General features: G+C 42.1%; 3 protein-coding genes across 5 annotated transcripts; 2 read left to right on the top strand and 1 right to left on the bottom strand.

Moving 5' to 3' along the window:
* Positions 1-647: 647 nt before the first annotated feature.
* On the bottom strand, positions 648-14,611 carry cab39 (calcium binding protein 39). 3 transcript variants are annotated; one of them, XM_005738373.2, is made up of 9 exons: positions 14,387-14,611; positions 11,556-11,711; positions 11,242-11,406; positions 8,916-9,034; positions 7,109-7,277; positions 5,890-5,949; positions 5,384-5,449; positions 4,830-4,973; positions 648-2,839 (listed from the first exon to the last, which is right to left on the bottom strand). In XM_005738373.2, exons 2-9 carry the CDS (start codon positions 11,667-11,669, stop codon positions 2,651-2,653), a joined length of 1,026 nt encoding a protein of 341 aa, XP_005738430.1. In that variant the 5' UTR covers positions 11,670-11,711; positions 14,387-14,611; the 3' UTR covers positions 648-2,650. The 3 variants fall into 3 exon arrangements, with proteins under 3 accessions (XP_005738430.1, XP_005738432.1, XP_005738431.1); XM_005738375.2 differs by lacking the exon at positions 14,387-14,611 and adding an exon at positions 13,534-13,565; XM_005738374.2 differs by lacking the exon at positions 14,387-14,611 and adding an exon at positions 12,865-13,323.
* Positions 14,612-17,798: 3,187 nt separating this feature from the next.
* her8.2 (hairy-related 8.2) lies at positions 17,799-19,444 on the top strand. Its single transcript, XM_005738372.1, has 4 exons — positions 17,799-17,953; positions 18,069-18,164; positions 18,244-18,322; positions 18,749-19,444. Exons 1-4 carry the CDS (start codon positions 17,891-17,893, stop codon positions 19,081-19,083), a joined length of 573 nt encoding a protein of 190 aa, XP_005738429.1. The 5' UTR covers positions 17,799-17,890; the 3' UTR covers positions 19,084-19,444.
* Positions 19,445-23,435: 3,991 nt separating this feature from the next.
* her13 (hairy-related 13) lies at positions 23,436-26,350 on the top strand. Its single transcript, XM_005738371.1, has 4 exons — positions 23,436-23,829; positions 24,100-24,186; positions 24,298-24,379; positions 24,947-26,350. The coding sequence occupies exons 1-4, from the start codon at positions 23,740-23,742 to the stop codon at positions 25,417-25,419; spliced, it is 732 nt and encodes a 243-aa protein (XP_005738428.1). The 5' UTR covers positions 23,436-23,739; the 3' UTR covers positions 25,420-26,350.
* Positions 26,351-26,875: the final 525 nt, after the last annotated feature.

The raw sequence follows: 26,875 nt of genomic DNA, 5'->3' as shown, positions 1-26,875 counted from the left end.
ATCAAAGTCTGACAGTTGTGTGTTCGTAATTCCATCAATTTTGGTAAAATCACAAACCATGGCAGACCCTCCACTGTGTTTTACAGACGACACTACATTCACTGTTCTACCTCTCGCCTGAAGTCCTCCATAAACATGGATTCAGACACCGTTTATCTGTTGTAGCGTTAAGGCCTGAAACTTCTTTCATCCTCCACATTTCTAGCTTCCTTATTTAAGGACACCCTTCACACCATGCTGGGATATTATACGTTTTGAGCTAACAGCTCCTTAGGAATCACCTCGGTGTTTCAGAAATACTTTTTTGTGTCTGTCGCCATTTTATCTTTGGCAGTTTCCATAGGTTCAACTAAAGAATGGTAACAAAGTTCCTAAAGATTCAATTACAACTTTTGCTTTTTGTAAGTTGTCTGTTCTGCATAGACTGAGCGATTCCCTTCTTTATGTTAGAAGGATTCATCAGTCAGTGTTAATGGTCAGGTACAAGGACTGGACTGAAAATGAGTGGAGAAATTAGAAAAGGCTATTTACAAGACACTTGACTTTGTAATGCTTTTACCAAGTACCCACATGAACCTTAGAATCACAGAGCACACATACAATCAACAGCCGAGACTTTGATAGTCAGAAGGAAAGCAACAACAGGCTTTGTTTTATTCCAAATTTTTTTTTTTGTTTGTTTTGTGTTTATTCCTTTATTTCGATTGTAGGGCCCAAGCCTTTGACACTTCTGAAAGCACCCACACGCTCGTTGCTGAAACTGGAGTCAAAGCCAGCGTACAGCCATGTAGCCAAGAGTTCAACTGGACATTTCAATGTTGTTAAATAGCTGGAAAAACCAATTCCAGTACAACATCTTTAGTACAGCATCATGCACAGCCAGTGGAGCAACATGCTTGTTCAATGCTCATGGAAGAACTATGGGCTTCTGGTTTCTGTCTAAATTGCTTGAATGTGTTGACCATAACACGTTGCCCGAGTTCAGTGTAAATGCAGAAAAATCTGTGGTTTCATCAGTTTTGCTCAGCACCATGAGGACAATCCAAGATGCCCAAAGTACTCTGCTACCCACAATGCTTTACGCTCACAATTGTACTGGAATTAAATCAACCCTCTGAAGAGACAGGCTCAAACACAAGGGGAAAAAAAGGGTGTAGGGGGTGGGGTAAGAATGTGGAAAGATGTGCTGAGTTTCCAAAGTCCTAACGAGGTCACCCCAGAAGTACACTCACTGTGGGGCTGCACAGCACTCTGGGGCCTCATGCCAAACAGTGAGAAAGAAAAAAAAAAAAAACAAGTTAATGAAGAAACTGGGGAAATCTTCATCACCCTAACTCCAGTTAAGTGATGCTGATCATCCAGTACTTCACAAAGTGCACAAACACACAGGCTTTAATGTTTCAGTAAATGCTCTGCGCCTACATCACCTCCCCCAATACATATTCAGCAGTCTGAGTCTGAAATACTCAAAAATGTAGATGGAGAATAAAAAGAAGATTAAGAGATCCAGAGCTAATACAATGACATTCCTCTGCTGGACAAATTGTTAATATCCTATAAGGTTAGCTAAATGTGAGCTGGCCCTTCAAAGTATGTACAAAGAAACCCACCAGCAATCAGCAGTAAAATGAAATGCAAAAACAATGTCACTTAACTTGTGTTGTTTTTTATGGTTTAGAAAGCAATTTGATTACAATTAACCGAAAACATTATGTTTAAGGTAATATATATAATATATATTCATGTGTCAAGGTTAAACAAAAATCTACAAAGCAAAAGAAAAGAAACAAAAAGGCATATGTACATGTTCATCCTGTCCCAGAAAACAATAAAAATGTCCATGTCTTGGGCTTCACCAGAATTATACCTTTCCTCCCTCCCTGCTTTGTGCCTGTGCTTCATGTGCCCTGTGGTGATGAAGCACACGGGAGGTAAACGGTGCGATGGCGTCTGAGAGTTCGCCCCTGTAAAACGAGCCGCCGCTGTTGCTTTGTTGGATGAAGGCATACATGTTGCTGTGATGCACACAAATTTCAGTTTGTGGCACTGAACGTGGGTGCCGGGCTCGGCAGGCCATCACAGAGCCGACGCCGGGCACAGCAATGGATCGGTCACATTTCGAGGCATGCAACGACCACACACACACACACCAATGTTCAACTTGCTCGTACCATTTCCAAGATGTTAGGTGACATTCTTGCAGCGTGTGTGTATGCATGTTTTGGTTTTTTTGTAATACGCATGTTTGTGTAAACGGGTCCATTTTTGTTGCAGGAAGTCTGCCTTACTTTAAACGCACAGATATTTTCTGCCACTATGTTTGATGGGTTGTGTCAATATAATATACCGTAAATGTCTCGATGTGCAAGAAAGCAGCAGCAACTATTATTTTCTCTTTTGAGGGAAAAAGACTGAAAGGAACAAAAAGAAAAAAGTTCCGGGGTGCAGAGGAGCTGGCAACTTCCTGACGAGTTGATACGAGTAGATTTGTTCTTCTTCTTTTCTTTTTTTTTTTTAAATTTGTTTCTTAAATTTTGTTCAGAAACCAGAACAGCAGCTGCTGATGGGGTCCATTAAGCAAATGTCGCCTGGATGTTGTCCAGACATGGTCCTGGTGGCTCCCCCCCTAAACTTCTGCACGCTCTTCGCCTCAGGCCTCCTGAGGTGCAGGCTTCTTAAGATCCCTGATCTGTTTGACCAGGTAAGTCTTTTCATCGTTGAACTGTTCGTCTTCTGTCCTGTCGTTTTGGAACTTGCTCAGAAACTCGATGAGTTTGGTCTGGTTCTTCAGCAGGATGTCGAGGATGGGCTGTGTCTTGTTCGGGTTGGCCACAAACACCTGTGGAGAGACACAGAAAGAGGGAATTTTTCATGATTTTGTTTTCTACAGAATCTGTATCTGTGGTGCTAGCAGGACCACATGTGCTCACAAGAAGAGGCTCACCAACACTTCACCAAATAACTCACTAAATAGTAACAATATATATTGCACTATTGATTATATTAGTAACCGAGTACTCTGTTATTCCATCGATTAATGAAAAATCTGATGAGAAATACTTTTGTCCTATTAATGAGCAATAATAAATATTTCAAAGAGAAAAGAGGATCTTTCAGAATAAAAAGCTCAGATTTGCCAAAAAACAAACAAAAACAACAACTAAACCCTTTGACTGTATGTAGAGGTCATATAAAAATTTATTCTTTAAAGAAAACATTTTCTTAAATGCAAAAACATAAATATCTCAAGTAGAGTCATATGTCAGAGTTGAATAAAATTCGATGCATATACAACAAGGTAGAAGAGGTGTGTGTTCATGTGTTTTCATTGTAAGCCTTTAAAGAAGAAAGTGGTGGCTGCAAGAAACGCGAGCATACCAGCATTTTGAAGTGTGCTCTGTGCTTTGATGCCAAATTCTTATACTGCTGCTATGAAAACATTAATGATAATAATAACATTAATATCAACAACCCTATCCCGGACAGGGTGAACTGTTCCCTCAATGGTCTTCTCATAGGGGTCTTCTCAATTGCTCTTTGTCTGGTCCCTCACCCAGAACCAATTTTCCATGGGAGACCCTACCAGGGGCCAAAAACAAACAAAAGAAAAAAAAACCCTAACAACATCGCCCCTGGGATCCCTGGGACACACAAACCCTTCAACCACGATAAGGTAGAGGGAATCTAAGTCTCTCCCTTAGACATAGGATGAGAAGCTCAGCCATCCGGGAGGGGCTCAGAGTAGAGCCACTGCTCCTTCACATCGAAAGGAGCCTTTTGAGGTGGTTTGGGCATCTGACAAGGATGCCCCCTGGGCGCCTCCTGGGCAAGGTTTTCCGGGCATGTCCCACCGGGAGGAGGCCCCGGGACACACCCAGGACATACTGTAGAGATCATCTCTCTAGCCTGGCCTGGGAACGCCTTGGTGTTCCAACGGACAAGCTGGAGGAGGTGGCTGGGGAGAGGGAGGTCAGGGCTGGGCTGCTGCCCCACGATCGATGTATGTATGGATGATAATAATACCAATGTGTCCAACCTAACAACCCTCAGGTCAGTGGCTCAGAGTTTTACTGGCCCATATACATTTTTATTTTTTTTTAAAAGCTATTTTTTCTTATTTTTAAATATTAATGTAATTTAGTGAACACTATAATTTGTTTCATTTTCAATCTGAAAAATGTTTGAAATAAATATGATCTAGTGCATCCCATGTCCGCCATGAGACTCACCCCGTTTGCTGCATGTACGTTAAACTGTGCCTGTGTCATCATCACTGCTGCTGTTGTGTTGTCAGTGTTTGTTTAAAACTCTGTGGGCTTAATGTTGTCAGATTTCTTTATTCACACGTTGCTCCTAAATACGTTTGTACTGCAGGTCTGTTTTTAGTCACAAATGTAGTTGAAATGCTCATGTTTACATTGTTTAACACATCGATGCGCTGCACAGCTGTGTGTTAAATGAAGCACTGAAGCAAAACATTTGTGTCAGGAATTTTTTATAATTGAACTACTCCATGAACTGGTGCAGCTCTGTCTTGAACTGCAGGCAGTGACAGTAGTCTGTGCTCTGCATTGCAGGCTCAGTGAATTCAGCGTATTGGCACATGAATCAGTTCTCTACCTGCTGCTTCTTCCACTAAGCAAAAGAAAGCAGAACAGAACTAGAAATGATCCACATGAAAAGTAGAAGAAATTAGAAGAAAGTCTGCCTGATGTCTTGAATACAACACTATTAACACAACACTATTAAATCAGGAAGTGCATTAAGCACCTTAATATTTTCTTTGCCTCTTCTGTAGAAAGGACTAGCATACAGTGCTTTGATTCTACCTTAAAAACGTGGAAAGCCTCGAACTGGATGTTGCGGCTCTTGTCCCGTAGCAGGTTCATCATGAGTTTGAGATTCTCTGGCTTGCTGATGTATTTTGTCATAATGGTGAAGTTGTGCCGGTCGAGGAGCAACTCCCCCAACAACTAGAGTGAGAAAAGAAATAAAAATGTATTCCATCAGTGTATTTCTTCTACTATATTTAAATAAGTAGTCACGCTTTACTCGTTTGTATATAATCATTAGTGATCATGAATAAGGCAATAAAAATGTGTTCGAGAATCACCAGTGGTCAAACATCTGGATTACAGATTTAGTCATCAAGTACTCAGTCTTCAGACTGAAATCGAATTAAACACTCCAAACATGAGGCCAGTGAAGGAGCCATTAAAGCTCTTTAAATAACCGCGTACGTTTGTGGTCTAACCACTAGATGGCAGTCATGTTAAGAGTGATTCAGAGAAACCCAACACTAGAAACCATTTTTAAATAGCTCTCTGAATAGAGTTGCACCACTACTTGAAACCTCTTTACTGGCACAATCCTGGGCTCTTACCTTGAGGGACTGCCTTTTAGTCACGTAGTTTTCTGAGTGGAGCAGCTTCTCATATTCACTAAAGAACTAGAGCAGCAGAGAAAGAGGCAGTGAGGCAGACAAAATACAAGTGGTCAGCGAGAGAGGCAGTCATCTAAATGCTTCAAGCGGTGTTTTCACAATTACATCTGTATCTTGTATCAAAACACTGTGACAGGAAAATGAGAGCTTTTCCTCTCACGGACTGACAGCTATGTTGTGCTCCCAGCCTGCAAATTATCTCCCAAATGGCTGGTTTGATGTTGTTAGAAAAAGAGATTGCCAGCATCTTAAACCGCCTGACTAACAGAGACAGACCTAATTCACACGTAATTGGTCAAAAGAAACTGTTTTTGTTTTTTAATCTAAAGCTTATAGTTGTCTCAAACACTATCCTTGGCAGGGGTGAGGCTATATGGTTTATTTAAGAGTACATTTTTTACATATTTTGATCTAATCTAGATATTTTTAGTTAAATGTGAACTTACTCTGTCATAATGTTGTTCCAGAAACTCTGCGCTGAGTAGCTTGTGTCTTGTAAGGAGGTCCTGGAAACAGACAAAGCCAACTATCAGCGACACATTCAGACCTGACAGTTATGACTGGGTCCCATCTGTCTCCTATTTGTACAGCGCAGATACAAACCACAACCCAAAGAAATCCATTTACGTTTTGTCACTAAATGAACCACTCTGAAGCTAAAAATTAGCGAGAAAAGACATGTCAGCTCACTGTCTGATGACTGAAACTCTTCCAAGACAGCAGACAAATGCTTTATTACAATGGTTTATCAAAGTTATCTCTTGCTGGATGGAATGAATACGTTTACTGTCAAGACTAACATGCCAGTACCTGTATTCAATAAGTAAAGGTGTAAAAGTCTTTTTGAATAGCACAAGATTTAAAATAGTCAAAGAACTCCACAGTAACTACACAGCTTGTTTGGTTTCTATCAAAGTTAACAAAGGGCCGTGCACTTAAAACACTTGACTACTTGGATTTATCAGGTTTTTCTTTCTTTTTTCTTTTAAATATGTGTCTAGAAGAAAACCCCTCTCACTCACAGCAGTAATCATCCTGCTTCAGTTCACATCGCTGTCTTGTACTTAGTGACTTTGTTGCCTGATTTAGCCATTTTCAGATACCCTTTAGTGGAGAATCCCCCCCAAAAAAAGAATAAAATAAAAAAAATCTCTCAGCATGACAGAGAACAGCTGTGTGTCATGCCAGGGGAATAAAGTAATAAACTTTCTGTTGCTTCTTACACTCTCTTTGAGTGATTATTTTACATGTACTGCAACTTGGCCCTCGATTTGCATGCTCAAAGCTGGCACTGGCCTGTCGTCCCCATCCTGAAAAAATACCATCTTAAACATGAGCTGCTCCAATGGGACACTGAAGTAGCAAACTACAAGCAAGGGCTTACATAATAATATAAACAGCTATTTAAACTGTCATAAACATAAAAGCATGACCAGGTTTTCCCTTTTGAATCTAAGAGGCAGATCATGAGAGCTGAAGTGTTGAGATCTGGTTTTTAATTCAAGGCATTGCTTTCATCATTTCTGCAGCAGCAGCCGACGCACGTTTGGTGACTGTGCTTTGTCAAGTCTGTTTTCTTTAAGCTGTTTAGGTAGTTACAGCTATGAGGAACCACAGATGTTTTTAGAGCATTACTTCAATAGATTAACAACTTTGCTGACTTACTTTGAAAGTGGCAAATGCGTCTGAGGCAATGTCGAATGTGGACATCTCCACGTATCTGAAGAAGTCGTAGAATTGTTCTGACCACAGTGTGATTTTGGCCAGTGGCTCATGTCTGATGCACTCCCTCAGCATGATACCGCAGTTCAGTGCAATCTCTGGAGACTCATACCTGCATATAACATCAACATATGGAAAATGATTTCTCATTTTGTATTTCACATGCACGCAAACACAAGCGGCAGGAGGATGGATGGTTTCCTGAAAAACTGAAAACAAGAACACAGTGAGCTGCAAAATGTTTGGCATAATAATGGTGTACAGAACAAGAGCAGGCCGATATGACTACAAATATTTATCACGATATACATTGAAAATTTGCGATAACAATATAACTGACGATATAATTGACACTAGACAAGATACTTTACAACTCCACAACTTTATTAGTGCAAAAAAACTTTGTTGTGTAGCTGACGGACGAAAAGCTAAACCAGTTCCACATCACTGAAGTTGCAGCATTTTTACAAATCAATTCTGGTTCATCTGTTTCATTCAACAATCCGCTTTCGCCCTTCTCATTCTCCGTCGCTGGCATGCTTTTTCCGCCATGTGCATATGAAAACAAAGGCACTGCGCATGCGCGTTTTACCCATATTCTATGGCAATATTTCATTTTCTTATCGTTGCCCAACATTATACTGGTATTACCGTGAACGGTATGATATGGCCCCACCAGTTTCACATAAAACAGACTTCCAGTGTTTAAACTGAGTGCAGCCAGCCAAAGATCCTTCAGTTTTCAGGAAAGACAAAGCAGGGATAGTGACTGAGCTGGGTGAAAGCTTATGATGTTTACACTACTGATAATGAGGATCAATTCCACTGTGCAACACACAACAAGGGAAATCCTCATTAGTCCTATCACAATGGGAGTATGCGCACAAGATGCATGTTCTTTCAGAGCACCACTTTACTGCAGACATTTAAATAGTTTCCCTTGGGATTAATTGAACAAACACAAAGAACAGAAAGCTTCAGTCACGTCAAGCTGTGCAGTACAGTAGTGCATCTATTCACCGTGCCCCTGGCACAAAATGACTGATCCTCGTGTCGTGTGCTTGGTTTTCACAAAACAGGTTTAAGAAGAGATTTTTAAATCCTTTGGAGTCGCTAGGATTTCTGCACAGGTGACTCCAAATATTCTCATATCTTCATCCAAGTCAGAAAGACAGAAACAATCTGACTAAACTGACAACACAAAACCAGTTGTGCTTCTCATGTGTTGTATAACCTCTCCACTTACCTTTTCAAACCTTCACTGAACTACTGAATCTGAGAAGCGCAGACTTCCAATTCTATCTAACTGAAACACCTGACATTTTGAGCACAGTGATTCACAAACTTATTCCAGCCTGGACTTGCATGTAGCTTGTTGTACTCTAAAAAACAAGAAAAGTGTAACTGTTTGTGTTACTAGTAGCTGCTCTATTACTGCAAAATTAGACAAGGTGAAGGGCAGACCAGGGGATATCTGTAAGCGTGGATGAGGTGCACAGAAACGAGCCACCTTCCACAAGGTGTAGCACTCTAGGATGCCTTATACTGGTGTTTTTATAATCTGTAGTGAACTGGACTGCTTGTTCTATTTTTACTTTTCTTATATAGGCAGCAGCTCTCATTTCCCTTTATGCTAGGAAGAAGTTACTTGGTTCCTTGGTCTTTTCAATACCAAGTACTGTTAACAACAACAATTATAATGAAATAATCATTGGGGGGGGGCAGTATTACTACGTGTATATGCTCTTACCCTTTAAGCAGCATGAAGAGAATATTCTGCTGGGTGCAAAGATACTCCACCGTGGGTGTCCGAGTACCAATCTGACGCCTCAGGATGTTGTTGAAAATCTGAGCCACATCTTTTTTACCCTGACAGAAAAATACCACATGAAGGCTTAGACAGAACAGAAATGCACACAATAGAGAATTTATACATGAAGTCATTTTACAACAAGCTCTCTGGGTGGAAAGCCAAGAGGCCGTTGTAAATGTAAGGTGTGGTGCTTTATTACATAACAGCTAATGAATGGCTAGGAATCTGCTGCATTTTTAATTTTCTGCAGTGTGGCAATAAAACCTTGATGAAAGATTCGTTCTCTTGAGGTTTGAACATATTGACAGGAAACCGCACTAAACAGAGGAGCCAAAAAGAGAGACACTGTCGTATACTGGCAAAACTGAACATATAAAGTGTGTAAAGTTATCAGAAATATCAAATTACTGTCACACTTTGATATTGGACTCTTGTGCTTTGCAACTGTTCACCAGGCTTTTCTTTTGAGCAAGGAGGCAGTATGAGCGAGGGTAAAAGAGGAAGAAGGATCACACAGCACAGTGAGTCACACTGTGATGGGGTGAGTCAGGGAAGCCTGCAGCAGTTACCACACACACCATGACATATTGCAGCGAGACATGAGTTTGCTCACATATCAAAACAGGCAGGTTTGTCATTAATAGCAAGCTGTCAATCCACGTGCACTTTTTCGAAACATCCTGCTTTTTCTTTCTCATACATAGTTTAGTTCCTGCACCATTGTTTTAAAAACAAAATGCTTTAAAAAACCTTTAAAGACAAAAACAACAGTACTACAGTACTTTTTAGCTTTTATTTTTAAGCAATCAATTACATATTTACAAGAAGCATACTTAAATAATTTTTTTACCCAAGTTCAGGAACCTAATTTAATTTGCAGACCCGAATATTGCTCTTAAGTCATTTTATCCATGCATCCATTCGCTCTATTCTTATCAGGGTCATCAGGGGGCTGGATCCTACCTCAGGTATTATAGGGAAAGAGGCGGATTAAACCCTAGACAGGTTATCCTTTGACACTAACACAGAGGGCATTTTATATTTAGTTATATCATTTGCTATACTGCATTTGATTTGTGCATTTGCTACTGTGAATTAGTGGGGAAAAAAACAAAAACAAATCATCAGTGAGTGTAAAGTTACTGCAGGTCCACTGCCAACACACAATGATGACCAACAGAACACTGACATGTTAAACATCATTTATGATGCACATGTGTCTGTCTGCGTATGCGTACACTTTTGTGTTTGGATGGGAGGGGCGGGGTTTTCACCCATGGCAGATGCACTCCTCCTAAATCCTGACTGCGTGTTGCTGGAAGCAGATGACACATACTTCTGCCAAATGCCAATTGGTTGACAAGTAGACTGGAATAGGCATGGGAGCAACAGCAGAGTTAACCGGGAACTGCAGAACCGCAAAAAGAAATTCAAAGATAAAAAACAAAAAAAACAAATAGCATGAAAAGCACAGACAGTGCTGAAGTGACACTTTTCATAGTTCTTAACACTCTGTTTCACTTCAGCTCTTTGTTTATTGGAACTTCACTCTTCTGCACAGCTGGCAGACGGACAAAAGCATAAGCAAGAGTGGTCCACACAACGACTGTACAACAGAGCTCTCTGCAGGCAGATTGGACATCCCCAGAGTGCAAGCATACCACAAACGCAAGAATAATTTTTTATTTTCATTTACTGTTTCCATTTTGTGAATCAAAGTAAGGCACATGTCACAACATAAAGTGATTCTTCAACTAATATTAATGTGAAGTGATTTTAAACAAATTAAAAACAACACCTGAAACAATTAGTGGATCAACAAAGTTCCTAAAATAAATAGCAAGAATGGGACAAACATTATGACTTAACACTGTTTTGCTTTCAGATCATCAATATCCATCCACTTATACTGACTGATTAATGTAGGCTTAAGTCCTTGCTGTTAGTGAACAGGGTAAACGTTAGTGCTCTCTAGTTGGTTTTATTGTGCGTTCCCTTTATGTTTGCAGTGAGAAATAAAATGTATCCACACCTTTTCAAACTTTCTCACCACAATCGGAATCCTCTACATCATGTGTGCTAAGTGCTAGACCTTACATGTCACTGTAAAGCTGCTAATGGCTTCTAACTGCAGATATTTTATTAGGTTAGTGCCCCTGTAAGACGCATTCTTGCAATGCTTGCATACCTTGGATAAATTGAGACCACTGTTCAATATCTACCAGTAGTTCCTGTTCTTTCAACTTCACATCAAAAGTCTCACCTCAAAGTCGATGAGCTGCAGGTCTGCTATCAGGGTGCTGAGTAATCCACTGTTGTAGAGTTCCTGGGCGAGCTGGGCCACTGCTTCTGTCTGGGGCTCTTTTTCATTAGTCCCATACAAGATCTCCTTCATGGCCACAAGACTCTTTGACACCTCCTCTGTAGCCTGAACACACAAATTAATCCAGGGCACAACATCAACATATCAGATTATCTCAAAGTTTAAACAAATTCCTTCAAACTCGTGTCACTAAGTACAGTGAACTCTCTTAGGTGACGGACACTGCACCTGACAGATGAAGAGATTCACCCTACCTTCTCTGCCTTTTTGTCTGAGATGTCGTGCTTCTCAAGCACAGTCATGCTGTCCTTAAGATTCTTGACGATGTCCGCCGGCGACTTGTGGGACTTGCCAAAGGGGAAAGGCATGGCGGAGAGTTACCACGAGTGACCAGGCAGCCGACTGTCCACCTGAGGAAAGAAATGTAAAACAAATCCACCTTTCAGATAAGACCAAGTACAATCACAGAAATGGTAAAACGAGCAGACACAAAACCCTGAACAGGAGAAGTTTGAAAGGTTAAATACCGCAGAAACAGGAAATGTATTGACTGCTGCTGCACTTACAGGTGTGCATGGTAGCAGTAAATGTATCCCTCTACTTGTTACTGTATTCAAGACAAGAAGAGATTTTTTTTTTTTTTTTATCTTATGAATTAGCGTTTTTGGCAAATGTTCATTGGATAAGCAGAAATGCTGCTCATGTCATTACTCTGGATTGAGCCTTTGATGAAGTTGTATTGTTATGCAACTTTGAGCTGAGAAGTAGAAGTTGGGTGGGGGCAGGGCAGTGGTGCACTCCATATATCCTGTAACAAACACTAACCTACGTAGTAAGTCCCAAAGAAGCTCTCAATGCTAATAAAAGTCAAGCTCATGTTAGTTATAGAAATAAATTTGTGGAAATATGTTTTTTTAATGATTTGCACATATCTAGATCTGACCTTTAAAGCTTCATTTAGCAGCTGTAAAAGCTTGTGAAGTTTTTTGGTCATTATTAGTAAATGATTAACTGTGAAATGAGCTTACTATGACACAGGGCCACATAAATGAAGACACCACCTCAGACCTTTGTATGCCCGACTCCTTCACTTCAATAGCATACCTAAACAGACACTACATTGCCAAATATACTTTATCAGTTCAAATTTAGGTTTGTAAATACACCCTTTGAGTCACAAATCTATAAAACTAAATCCTCAAACGATACCAAAAAAACAAACACTAAAGACCCTAGCAAGGCCACGGGTGGTGCAATCGACTGATGTCACCATCTCATATCTCACTGCTGCTCCTGTTTAACTGTGTGCCTTAACAAGGACCCCTTTCTAAGAAATTCTCCAACCCACCCAACAACCCTAAGTTCACAGGGCAGGGCAAAAGTCAAAGTTTCATGAACAGTCACGAAGAGGCAACACCAGGCCAGTGAACTGTAATCCCATTCTCATGATCAGGTTAGCTGGAGGAAAAATAGAAAGCGTGCTGCCCTTTTAGGACATATTTCTACTTGATGTTTGGTGAATTTAGTGATCTAAAAAGGTACAAATCTGGCACTGCCACCAACCTGTTTTCCAGCCAGGATCCTCTAAACTGTGCACACAAACCCTGGAGCTGTCACACACTTCCTCTTATATCTTGGCAGGGAGTCCACATTTAGAAAGCAATGCTGGAGCCAGGAATATAAAACCGAGCAGCAACCAAAGTGGGGTGGCAGGCTGCTGCTGTTGCCCACCATTCATATATGATGTGTCATGTGTGACAGAGCTGAAACAGGAGAGCCTTATGTTCCCAAGCGGATGGTTTTTGCTTGCTCACAGCTTCGTTAACGTACACAGGCTTCAGCTTCGCCAGGTGGCCACATGCGTCTTTCGCGCAGGCTAATGCTCGTTAATGTAGGCAGCAGAAGCGCCTCTCTGCTCCTGACCTGACACAGTACCAGTGACGCAAATAGGAGGGAAATACATATGGTGCGTTCAAAATCGGTAGATCACATCTAACCCACAATGACTCCGGTACTAATCAGGAGTCCGAGTAAAATTGTGCCAACCTGTCTGTGTTAGGACAGACAAAAAAATAGAGAGAGAAAAAAGAAAATCCAAACCCGCTCGACCTCTCTTTGGGTAAATTAGCCTAGAAATACTTGTCGTGGCAAGTGACAGTGAATCCTGTCCTATAAGTACCTACCAGAACTCAAACAATACAGTGCCATAGAACAGCTCAACGTTAACCTCACCATCTCTCAGTCCAGACAGCAGCGGGTGCCCTGCTACCTGAAGGTAAGCTAGCAACCGCTACTCGCTGCTAGCAAGTGCTAGTCAAGTCCCCTGATTTATTTAAAACATTTTCCAAGCGATATATTAAAAAATATTATACACACCAACACATCTATTTAATGAAAGTATTACCACTCGTACAACTTAAAAGCTAATTGCAAACCTACGGCCCAATAAGCTGTGCAACATAAACCTGACAGTGAGCACCGCCCATCTCTGTTATCCATGCCTGGTTTGTGATGGTGTGAAGTCTGCCAACTTTGCGCAATGTTAACAAAATGGATACTGAATAACATGGAGTCTAGCAAACAAAAGAGCATTTACCGCAAAGCTGGAACAATATGCCACTTAGCTTTCTTTCATTTCTGCAGGACAGCGAACTTTATTTGTTTGCAAGGTAGCGTGGCCTATAGTTTTTCAATCACAGTCCACCAAACAACCGTGCTACTGTTGGCTGGCTTATGGAAGTGTGTATATGACTGTGTGTGTGCTGTCGACACACGGGAGGCCTCGGCAGGCCCACTGCTTACAAGCATTTTCCAGCTGCTAAACCTTCATTTCCAGCTGCTAGGAGTTGTGGCAATATATTACCAACTCACTAGCTATCATAAGGTAAAAGTGGCTACGTTAATTAGCTAACTCGGCCTAACGTTAGCCAGGCCTGACTGAGGCTCCTCGCGTTAGTGCTTTGAAAACCATGCCTGGCTTTAGCAACTATCAGCAGCAGGCTAGGTTCAGCTAAACCGTTTCCACTTGCTCAGAAAGCTATGCCTGCAAACCACAATTCATAGGATATTATTCACAACACAATACCTTGCAAACGGCGTTTTCACTCGTTTCTCCCGGTTTGTCAAGACAGTAAAAGGCAATCCAGGTGCTCCTCGGAACAAAAACCGCTTTGTTTTCCTTGCTCGTGTCGCCTCCCCTTGTTTGTACTGTTGTTAATTGTGCAGCCCCTGTTTCCTCCTAGTGCTTTCTCTGAGCCCGACTGGTAATGTTAGCAGAGAGCGGCTGTCACTGCAGTGTCGTCTAGCGCCTCCGGTGGTCGCCTCGTGCAACAACAGTGGGGGTTACACTGCAGGGACATGCGAGATCACCGCATGAGGGCGCGCTTGCTCCATAGACAGATCATGGGACCTATAAGATGAATTAGGTAGAACCCCAAGCGACAATCTGCCTGCAAATAAATGTACGTATGAGGTGTCTTAAAAGCTCAAAAGCACTTCCTTTAGCAACAACAACATTTCACTTGCACTGAACCACATGATCCCACTTCTACAGTTTCCCTGCAACCGTCCAGTGTGCAATATGAATACTAACATCGGTCACAATCTGTACATGCACTAAACTTCAATAGAAATGTGTCTTCTTGCTTATAAATATCTTCATGTCCTCTGATCAGTAATAAAACGTTCAAGATATTTTACTTTATTACAAACTTTAGGATTATTGACTTAAAATCAGGAAATTTGAAATATTTGTCTTCCTTTTATAACTATTTCAGTGTACAGAGAGCATATGTGGAACAAAACCTTAGCACCCCATTTAAGGTTAGAAACCAAGGCATTTTAGGATGCAGTTAGCCTAAATCTGGAGTACACTGTATCAAATGTCACCTGAAGGAAATATTGTACTTACAGGTTATGATTTGAACTCAAAGCATTATTATTTCATCCAGTTTTGACAAATGAAATGATCTACATTAACACATTTGAAATAAGTCTACATTTTGCTTGAAATAAAACTGAACTTTGTTTGAAATGGTTTTTTTTAAGTTGTGTGGTATGCTCTCTCTATTAGCACAAACGCTTCCTTAACTCTAAACAAAGCAAATATTGGATGCATTGCATCCTTCCAAATTTCTAAATTAATTAGTTGTACTTTAAGTTGTTTTCTAAGTGATGATGCATAGTATTGCCAACAGCCAGAGTATTTTAAAGCCTCTTGTATAGGAAAAATGTTTTGTTAATGTACAATACACAAAACCATTAACTCCTTAGATATTAAGTTAAGAATGTGCAGGCAGTGGCTTGGGAAACAGACAGCTGTGATTCACTTTAATAACCAAAGCCTCTGGTGAGAGCTAACAGAAGCAGGAAGAGGCTTTAATTTTATAGCTGTCTGTTTAGCTGCATGAAGTGGAGTTTAGCAGCTGTTAGCTCCAAACTCTGTTTTTCATCTAAAGGTGTAGTAAGGGTTCACCTAGAGCTGAAAGTTACATGTTGGGGGATAAGACAGAAGGAGAAGGCTGGTTTCTAAACAAGAGAAGCCTCAGGTGGAGGATAGTGGTGGGATATGGCTGACTATCAAAAAGTAATTGCAGCAAATATGGCCCCCTCATAAAGCATTATCTGCTTTTGCTGGCAAACTTCTAACGAAAAATGAAACCTTGTTTCATCATTTCATCAAATGTTCATCATAATCATCAGATTTGATCTTAACCCGTAAACAGTTAACTGAGTAAAGTCAATTGCAACGTAAAATTCAAAGCAACTACATCACTCAGATGGTTTGAGATACCCACTCCCCAAAGCAAACACTGATGGGATTGGCAGTCCTGCATGTCAAGCCCTTGCATAGAGGTAACATACCTGGTGTATTTGTGCAGTCTGTTATACTGTAACAATTCAGATCCTCTGTGTTATTGATTCCATTAGAATTCAGAATTCAGTAGTACTGACATTACACTCGCTGACCATGCTGGTGCAGGGTCAGATTTCAGAACTGCTTTAAATCTGCAGAGTTTCCATTCCACCACAACCCAGAGGTGCACTAGTGGATTGAGATCTCAGAGATTCAGAGATTCACTTTCACATAATTTTTTAAACAACTGGTTATTGCAGTTATTGTTGCCTTGGTACTACTCAAAGCTATCTGGCCATTTTCCTCTGACCTCTGGCATCAAAAAATAATTTTCTCAGAGAGAACTGCAACTCACTGAAAGTTTTCTTTTTTCAGAAAACTTTTTTCCCTTTTTCTCTGCAAACTGTAGAGATGGATGTACGAGGAAATCCCAGTAGATCAGCAGTTTCTAAGATACTCTGACTTGTCTCTCTCTGTAGCTCATGAGCTGTTTCGGGGCCTATTTTGCCTTTGTTTTTGCCACTGTCTGCCACTGAACACTGGAAAAAGATGGATCAGTAAAATCAAAACTCTATTACAAACACTTTTGTTATAGTAGTGCGACAACAGCCCCACAGTGGCTTCAAAAACCCACTCCCTTTAAAAATACAGACGCCTACTTAACGCTTCTCTGAGGGATTGATGTATTTGGATTGGTTGCTATGTGTTACACCTGGCCTCGTCACCGGCTATCTACTGGTCACTTGCCAAAGGCCGAGCCTCCTCCTCGTCCTCCTCTGGTCGGGCCCTGTGTGAAGGTTATTACTCACTTCATGCTGATTAAGTTTGGGTGAATAGCGCTCTTTGTCCGACCTCGATTCCCACGACCCGGCATTCGCCTGGCAGTCGCGTGGCTCTGAAACAAGGGCTCCCACTTTAGGGGACCCAAAAGGTAGGAGGACGGGGAGGGAGCGAGAGAGGGTTGAAGGGGGAGGGGGTATCTGGTCAATCTGACATCTGCTCGTAAACAGTTAACAGCAGATGTCTCACATTTTAAAAACACCGAATGTGATCAAAGCAGGCTAAATACACAGCGTGTTTCCCCCCCTCTTCTGCGCTTCCACGAAGGTACAACCTCTCCCAGTGCAACCAGCTTCTGTTAAAGTAATTCAGGGGTTTTAAAGGATATGATTATGAATTATAACAGGTGACAGAAATATATTCTCAGGTGATTTGTCAGCCTTTTTGTGTCGTCCCGTGAGCTCTGAGGAAATAGGTTTGGTCTTTTTTTGCAGGTGTAATGTTGCCCTTGAATAGAATAGACGTGGGGGTCCCGGGAGTAAAGCACGGTAATTGCACACTCTTGTTCATGCCTGGGAGAAGAGGAAACTGCAGTTTTTTGGTGTTGTTGTCGGGTGAAGAGGGGGGAAGGGGGGTGTAGCGCAATGGTTTCAGGCTGGACATCTGTCGCTTGTGAGCTTTTTTTTTTTTTTTTTTCTAGGCCGGGTCTCTCAGTTATTCAATGGAGCCAGTGACCTGTCAGTCTTGACTGATGGGACCCCGTGTGTGGGAAAATCCCGCAGCCAAAGAGTTGGCGCATTCACATGCTAATTGCGCCCTATAAATAAGAGGGTCGCGCCGCGCCGAGGACCCTAGAGACGAACTGAGATTCAGAGGAGAAGGGACAAAAAAGCGCGCACACAAACACACACATATACACATACACACACACCATCACACACCACAGGTTAAAACATGACTGCTTCATCCATGGCGCACAACCTGGGGAAACATCCTAGCGCAAAGGAGGAAAGAAAGGTACTGGACATACTGAAGACGGGTTTCTTTTTGACCAATTTTTTAAATGAATCCAGCATGGTGCCTCTCCATCTTGTTTTTGCTGCTCTTACCTGATTTGGTTACTTTTTTACAGCTCAGAAAGCCGCTCATTGAGAGAAAGCGGCGGGAGAGGATAAACAACTGTTTGGATCAGCTCAAAGAAACCGTGATCGGAGCGTTCAGGCTGGACGTGAGTATTGTCCTCACGTGTCTCCTCTGAGCAAACAGCGAGGGCTCAATAATAACTGAGGTTTCTCTTCTCTCGACAGCAATCCAAACTGGAGAAAGCGGATATTTTGGAGATGACGGTGAAACATCTGCAGAACATCCAGAACAACAAAGTTAACGGTAAGGAGCCGGGCACTTGATTGATTACGATATTACGAGCTTTGTTACTGCTGTTATTCATCGTAATAAAAGAGATTTATATCTCGGTTTTTTTTTTTTAATTTGGTTAGGCGTAATAAACCGATAACGCGTGAGAATGAAAAATCCACTGACCTATTTGGCATTAGGCAGCAGGGGGCAGCATCAGCACATATCATGGCATATGTTGGAGGTCTGACAATGTTTTCACTGGGTGGTGGTTAGAGCAGCGTGGTATGTGGAGCTGCTGGATGGGCGAAAGTGGAAAAATTAGAAAATGATGGCTGTCTGAGGTGCTGAGCCATGGATGGAAATGTCATTGCAGCCAACCGGTTATACTGGTTGTGCTGTTTCCTGTTACCACCAGGGTTCGCTGTGACACATGTATCTTTTTCTCTCTTCATTCAGACCCCACGTTAGGCCTTGAGGCCCAGCAGAGATACAGCACGGGCTACATCCAGTGCATGCACGAGGTTCACAACATGCTCCTGACTTGTGATTGGATGGACAAAACTCTGGGCTCCCGTCTTCTCAACCACCTCCTCAAGTCTCTGCCTAGGTCCACCGATGAGCACCCCCTCACCCTGCCCACACCCAGACTCGATGCTGCTCTTCCAGCCACCCAAGCCGTCCCAGGGTCCCCCCTCAGAGTAGAGCAGTTCCAGAGAGAGGCTGGACCTCAGGAAAGGCCAGCACTCCACAGTTCCCACCTGGGGACACTTGAGATGTGGAGGCCCTGGTGAACTGCTGGATTGATGATCTTGGTTGTCCATTCCGTTAGACCATCCTTTGTTATGTATCTTATAGATATGCTGCTCAGAAGACAAACATGTGGGGCGGTTTTTGTTCCAGTGATTATTATTGTAGGTGTGCTATAATGATTCTATACAGACCTTTTCTCAGTACTTCCCTTCAGAAGTTGACCGCTTGTAGCCTGCATTATAGAAGGCTCTTATTAATCTTTCGTGTATTTATTGTATTAACAGCTTTATTTATTGTTATTATAAGGCATGACTTTGCTTCTTAGACCACCTGCTTGGCCTTTGCATAGATTCCTCCTTTGCTGTACTATTAACCTAAACATTATTAATAATAAAACTTATTTTGCACTCACTCAGATTGTATGATCTTTGCAGGTGCTCTTTTCTGTTGGATCTTGACAGGAGTACTTTAAGGTCTAAGAGGCCTACAAGTGTTTATTGTAATATGATGTTACAGTAGTATGGATTAAGATTTTTAGGGATTATACAGCATTCGACTGTGACAGGTTCCAGCCTTCTTGTGGCCCTGGATGCGATAAACTAGGAAAATGGATTCATGGATGGACTATTGTCATGTAATGGACATGAAACAAGTCAAATAAGTGCTAAACTCAACTGCCTAATGGAAACGTGTCAAAGTCAGAAAGAAAACACTTAAGTACTACATAGACTCATATCCTTATGCTCAGTTGTAGTTTAGCTGATTAAGCAGAACAGAGAAGCAGCTAATATTTGGACTTTTCATAAAGGGGTGAGAACAGATGTCAAAATTTCATTTCCACTGTCCCAGTAAGCTAATATGTCTAACATGAACACCCTGGGACCAACAAATCTACAAACTGGATATCATAAAATCTGGCATGCTGCATAAAATGTAAATAAAAATAGAATGCAGTGATCTGCCCCCTAATCTTATTCACAATAGAGCTTAGAAAATATATCAAATGCTTAAACAGAGAAATTTTATCGACAAATATTAACTTGTTTTGAACTTTATGACAGTCATCTTTAAAAAAAAGGGTAAAGTAAAAAAGAAAAGTAAGTGGCACTAACACCAAAGAGCTGGAAAAACATGTGAAATCATTAGGTTAGCGGGCCAGTAACATGACTGGGTAGAAAAAGAGCATCTTTGAGAGGCAGAGTTTCACCAATCTGTAAAAACTGCCTCTGCATATCGGAGAACATTTTCAGAGTTCTTGAATATAAAATTGCAATCATTTCAAATATGTAATGATCTACATCTACATCATGTCATGAAGAGAATGTGTAGAAATGTGCGCATTAGACAAGGCCCAAAATCAATACTGGATCTTCAGGCCCTCATAAAGCATAGCATTAAATCATGGAAATAAGTGCAAGGGCCTTAGAAAACTTCCAGGAATTACTATCTATGAGTAAAATTCACAGTGCCATCCACAAATTCAGGTTAAAGCTCTATGGTGCAAAAGAGAAGCCATTCCTGATCATGATCAGAAAACTCTGCCATCTTCTCTGAGCCAAGGTTTATCTAAAATCCACCGAGGTAAAGTAGAAAACTGTTCTGTGATCAAACAAATAAAAATCTCAAATTCTTGTGTCATCTGGACTAAAGCGGAGACGGACCATCCAGCTTGTTATCAGTTTTCAGTTCAAAATCTCTGATGGTATGGAAGTGCATTAGGTGGATGACAAACTTGCACATCTCAAGTTATATACAGATTTTAGAGCAACACATGCTCTCATCCAGATACCCTCTTTTTCCTGATAGGCTTTTCATTTTTCAGCAAGAGAACGCTAAACCGCAACTGTACTTATTACAACAGCAAGTCCAGGGGATGAGCAGACATTTGAAGCATGATAAAAGGGAAAAAATGATGACAAATAAGACCCTGGACTGCAGTTAGAATTGGACAAGAATGAGATATTCCTCTCCCAAAAGTCCCACAGCTGCCTTTCTGCAGTTCCCAGATGCTTACAGACTGTTGTTAAAAGCAGAGGGATGCTACACAGTAGTAAACATGATTCCGTCCCAACATTTCGACATAATGTTGTATCAAATTGAAAACAAGCTTTTATTTTTTTCTCTTAAAATTGTACTTTCTCAGTTTAAATATTGGATATGATTTTTAGATTCTTTTGTGAATCAAATGTGAGTTTATGAGATTCGCAAATCATTGCATGCTGTTTTTATTTACATTTTATACAGCATGCCAATAGACAACATGAGCTAACATGAGCTAAAACAACTTTGTGAGTAATATATATTAGAATTGAGGTTCTTTTGCTCAACCCTAATATATATATTTGCACTGACTATAACTACAGTCAGTGCACCCAAATCATAACACAACCGTTTCCTGTCTCACCTCTAATTGTGCAAAGCAGATTCCAGTATGCAACTCAAATTCTGCTGTGGTATCCCCCCCACCCCCTCATATAAGACATTTCTAATAGGTCATGGCAATAAAAGAAGTGTGAAAAGAGAGTCATTTTTAATGTTTCTTTATTAGAACTGCTTCCAATGAAACCTCTTTGCAGAAGGTCTGTGGATTATTCTGAGATGGAGGAAGCTGCTCGACATATTTGTTCCATTTGACTTTATCCAGATACACCTGAACTCTGTATGTTTGTGGAAAACAACTCAGTCATAACGATTGTTTCTTTATGATTTGATGATTTGGGAGGATATGACATATAGATAAGTACCCACCAACACTTATCACTTGTGTGCAGGTTTGCCTGGCTAGCACGATTTGTAATTATAAATGATGCCAGCATTGTATAGTGTGTATGTGAGATGAGAGGATAAGCTTATTTATGCTTCACGCTATGTCGCCAAGCTTGATTAGCTTCGTTCCGAGTTCGTTACATTACAATAAGGGAAGCAGATAAATACAGTGAGGATCTAAACGAGTTGTGTGCGTGTGTGTGTGGGGGGGGGGGATACATAGCCATCTGGAAGCAAAACAAACGTGTCAGAGATGGCTCATACATTCACGTTTTAATAAAGATGCAATTCATTATAAGCTTCTGAGAAGTGCAAACGTGCGAGTGTCCCATTCCCCAGCTATTATAGTCCCTGTGATTGGCCGCCACATGGAGCCAGGCGGCTGGTCTGAAGAGAGAGGGAGAGAGGGAGACAGAAAGGGGGACGCCTGGTCCCTCGGCGGAGCTCGCCAACAAAAGCGAGCCGAGACAGCTGCTCTCTCCACAGTCCACACCATTAAAGCTCTCTGGAACAAGAGATCTGGGGGTGGCGAGGTGCCAAAAAAAAAACCTTCACTTCAAAGGTCTGAAGGGCTTCATTCATTCGGGGCACGGGGCTTCAGTGGCGCGTCTTAGCGGAAATGCTGCTGCGCAATTATGGAAACAGCGCGTAAAACACGAACTTAGCACGCAGCCCTGCATTTACCTGGAAGCTTTCACAGATGCACGCTGACCCAGCCACTCTGCTCTGCTGTGAGGGTGATCTGAATAAAAATGACGTAAACAAAACATGTAATAACCAGGCCAGAGGTTTCTCTCAATGCGCCATATGCACGCTCACCAGCAAAGCGCCCCAACGAATTCCAGGCGAATTAAATCATCAAAATTGGTATTATGAGAACAGCTTTTGACTTATTCACAGTTGTGCAAATGTGTATATTGCAGTGTGTTTGAACACACATAAAAAAGAGAAAAAAAAGTCGTCCACGTTGCACAGCAGCCAATGTGAGAATGCAGTTGCGCACAAATCAGAAGTCACAACAACAACGGGGAGAACAAACGAGGCGCAGGCCAACACCTGTCGCTTTCTTTGGAGAAGGGCCCTTAATTCCCCGAACTGATTTAGTTTTGGCCGAGGGGCCGCCAGCAGCAGCAGCTGCCAACTGAAGGCATCGCGTTACATCCGCCAAACAGACGGGTAAATCTACTGAGGCTCGGACACAAAAGCCAGCAAAGAGGAAAAGAGGTCGGGCAGAAAAGAGACGGGGGCAGGGTTTAAATGCCTCGATGTGGTGTAGGTGCAGCGTCGTGCTGCAATCATTTTGGTTGGGCTGGTTTGAATAAGTAACTGACTGGTTTATATTTGACAGCCTGAAGAATTTCATTTTTGTCTTGAGTTAAACTTATATTTGAGGCTTCTTCTAACATATGAACAGTCAAACAAAAACGAAAATAAAAACAAACAGCACTATTCTAACACTGTACTCTGTGTCTCTGTGCTGATTCGTTTTGTGCAGATGAATTATAAATGCGAGCAGTTCACTGAAACTAACTGAAAGGGGGACAAAAAACGAGCGTTCGTTCCCCTAACCCAAAAAATTGTCTGATTAAAGCCAGTCCAGCTCCTCGGGGCGCAGACCTGGGCTGACCGCAGACAAAGGGGGAGAGCGCTCATTGGCTCCGACCGTGTGCGCTCTGTTGTTCCCCAGCGAGAGCAGCACAGCCCCTATTCACATGTTAATAAGCCCCTATAAATACTAACAACAGCCACTCAGCGCCAGCAGCACGTCTGACTAGGATTACACAATAAACAGAGGGCGCCTCGCCTCGCCTACGAGTTTGTCGATTTTTTTTCTGCCTCTAACCGGTTCCGTTTGCCAGCTGCCCCTCGAGGACCACTCAGGAGGTACGAGCAGCGGTGGGAGAAGCCACAGTAACGGCGATCCAACCAACATGGCCCCCTCGGCTCGGCCAAACGGCCTCGGACTTGATGTGAAAGATGAAGATGAGTCCTACTGCGGGATACAGAAAGCGGATAGAAAGGTGTGGGACCGGTGGAGTCACTGTCCAGAGACACTTGGCAGTGACGCACTTGTCACGCCGCTTTAACGCTGCGTGTGCACAGTTATGAGGCAGGGATGGTTAGTTTGAGAGGAACCCCTCAATGATTCAAAGTTAGTTACATGCTTTAGTGAGAGAAGAATGACGCTGGGTTGCCTTTGCGCACCAACCGCGGACAGGTGGACGCTTATGACTTTGAATGGTGCTTCTTTCCTCATGTCACTGAAGTGTTTTCTTTCTGTGCTCCCGCAGACTAGGAAACCTCTGGTGGAGAAGAAGAGGCGAGCTCGCATCAACGAGAGTTTGCAGGAGCTGCGGACTTTGCTGGCAGACACAGACGTGAGTACGGAGCGCACACAGCTCCTGCACTGGAGTTTCACTTTTGCTCTGCACCAACAATGAAGGCGTAAACTGTGGTCTTGGTGGTGCTCATCTGGTTTCTTTCCTCAGTTTCATTCCAAGATGGAGAACGCAGAGGTGCTGGAGCTGACCGTGAAAAAGGTGGAGGACATACTGAAGAACCGGAAACAAGGTGTGCCCAAATTTATCCAGCCCGTGTAACTGTTTTGTTGAGCGCTCAGAGTGCCAAATAATAAAACGCTTGAGTATTGCATTATCGAGAATTACTCTCATTATTATGGCAAGACAGGCGTACATTTTCACCCTGCTCTAATAAAAGAGCATGTGAAGAGTCAGGAAATGCTTGATTTAAAAATATAAACAGTGATGAGCAAACAAGAGCTCAGTGGGGTCTTTTAAATTACAATTTCCGTGTGTTTTATACCATTAACTCTCATCTAAATATCTTATACAGTATTTTACAAGAAAAAACACTTTTTCCGCAGAATGGTCACCATCGGAGGTTTGTATCAACATGCTTATATGTAGAGCTAGAGCAATTTGCAATTATCTTATAAGAGGAAGTGATATTTTATCACATAAAAGGCTGAAAAGTAACATTTTTAGCTGTTAAGTAATTGTAGTGTAGTGAAGGAGAAACATTTAGCTGTCACGTGTCTGCAGTCAATAAAGTAGGAGTTCTTCAGTCTTGTATTATCAATGCTTTGGATGCTGAGCAGTTGTGTCTCTCCTCTCACAGAGGCAGAGACACTAAACCGAGAAGCCAATGAGCGGTTTGCAGCTGGTTACATCCAGTGCATGCACGAGGTCCACATGTTTGTGTCCAGCTGTCCTGGGATAGATGCGACGGTGGCGGCTGAGCTCCTCAACCATCTCCTGGAGTGCATGCCCCTGAATGAGGACCACCTGCAGGACATGCTGACGGATCTAATCACGGACACTTCTGAGGGCAACAGCAGCAGCAGCACTTGGCATGGAGGCAGCGAGGCGCTCTGCGCTTCTCTCGCTTCTCCTGGTGAACGGAGTTTCTCCTGCGGGTCATCTTCTGCCCTCTCCCCAACCCCTTCCTCCATGGCCAGTGAAGACTTGTGCTCTGACCTGGATGAGACTGACAGTGATCACAACCAGAGCTCTACAGAGGGCATGGAGAACAGGGAGCCTCCCAGTATGCCCACCATGACCTACCCCTGGTCTATGTGGAGACCTTGGTAGAGTAGTGGTGGGAGTTTGGAGGGAATACAGTTGGGATGTGTTGAAAGGGGGATTATGGGCTTTCATTTTTATGGTGTGACACAGCACGTCCCACTGAAAGAGAAAATTCCACCCTACAATACAAGAGGATTTTGTGGCTGTACCAGTTTTGGCCTCCTATAAGACCGGTTAAGAAGGCTGACTACATGCATGGATTTTTTTTCTTAGGCCTCCTGAACTCATGGCACTGATGTCCAATAATTAAAGTCTGTTCTCTTGAGACCAATTTAGGCACCAACAAAAGCCTCAGCTGATCACTCTGCAGTGATTCTGAATACCGGCGTGCAGATGGATTTTCTTCACAGTCACTACTGAATACAAGTTTACAGAGATTTCCCCCAATTCTGGGAAATGTTTGGAATCAGAAAATGTAAGAGAACATTTCATCAGAAGTCATTCCTGGAGTACTTTGGACATTTATATATATTTCAAATTAAAAGTGGATTCTCCTTTATGCCATCAGAGGGATCTGCTACACTCTGCTACGCTTTCAGCTGGAGGCTCAGAAAAATAGCCCTCCTGTTCTTTTCAGTAGTAACACCCTGGCTTTGAGTCCTCTTGTGACTTGTCTTTACACCTGGAGAAACAAAAAGCAATCCCTCTCAACACCCAACAAAGCACAGAAAAGGCAACAGTGCAGGACTCTCCCTCTTGTTTGGTCTATACTTCAGTGTAAATAGGATTTGTACAAGGAGAAAAGCTCTTTCTAGAAACTGAGAAGTCGGGCGATGCCCCAATTAATATAAATATTTCTATTGCATTTCAGAGGTTCCTTTAGTTTATCGGACCAGTAGTTCCTTTAAGAATGACCATTTTATGTTGTAAAGCTGTTTAGAAATGTCTTGCGAATAAAATGTCTGAATTTTTCTAAATAAAATAACGTAACTGAAAACTTCTTTGTCTGACGTGACTCCAGCTTTGGAATAGAAGAGAGAAACTGGGTCAACGTGTTTGTGTCTGAAAATACTGATAAAGCAAACCGTTTCTGAAAACAACAGCAACCCAAACACTTGAATAAGTAGCCCAGTGCATTCAAAAGGAAAAGTATGTCCTTCACTTAAACTTTCATCGATTCATACAGTGAATCGATGAAAGTTTAAGTGAAGTTTAAAGCGCGTGCATGCGCGCGCGCGTAAAGCAGTCGCACCTCTCCGAAAGTGTCTTCGCTCTCACCTCTGTCACAATGACCGTGTTAACAAATGCGTGTTAGATCCTGTCTGGACCAGTCACCCAGACGCACCGTCGGAGGTCCTCACAAAGGGGCAACTCCCCTCATCCCTGCTATAATCGCATGCAGTAAGAGTCGGGTGTTGTGCCACAAAGTGATTTGCGGTATTTGCCAAAAAAAAAAAAAAAAGATTTCCCCCAATTAAACAGCTATAAATGACTTGCTGGCGCATAATCTGTCAAACATATC

Source organism: Pundamilia nyererei, unplaced genomic scaffold (assembly GCF_000239375.1).
Source record: "Pundamilia nyererei isolate P.nyererei 1_Seehausen unplaced genomic scaffold, PunNye1.0 scaffold00083, whole genome shotgun sequence".
NCBI lineage: Eukaryota > Metazoa > Chordata > Actinopteri > Cichliformes > Cichlidae > Pundamilia > Pundamilia nyererei.
This window is presented reverse-complemented; position numbering and strand designations above follow the sequence as displayed.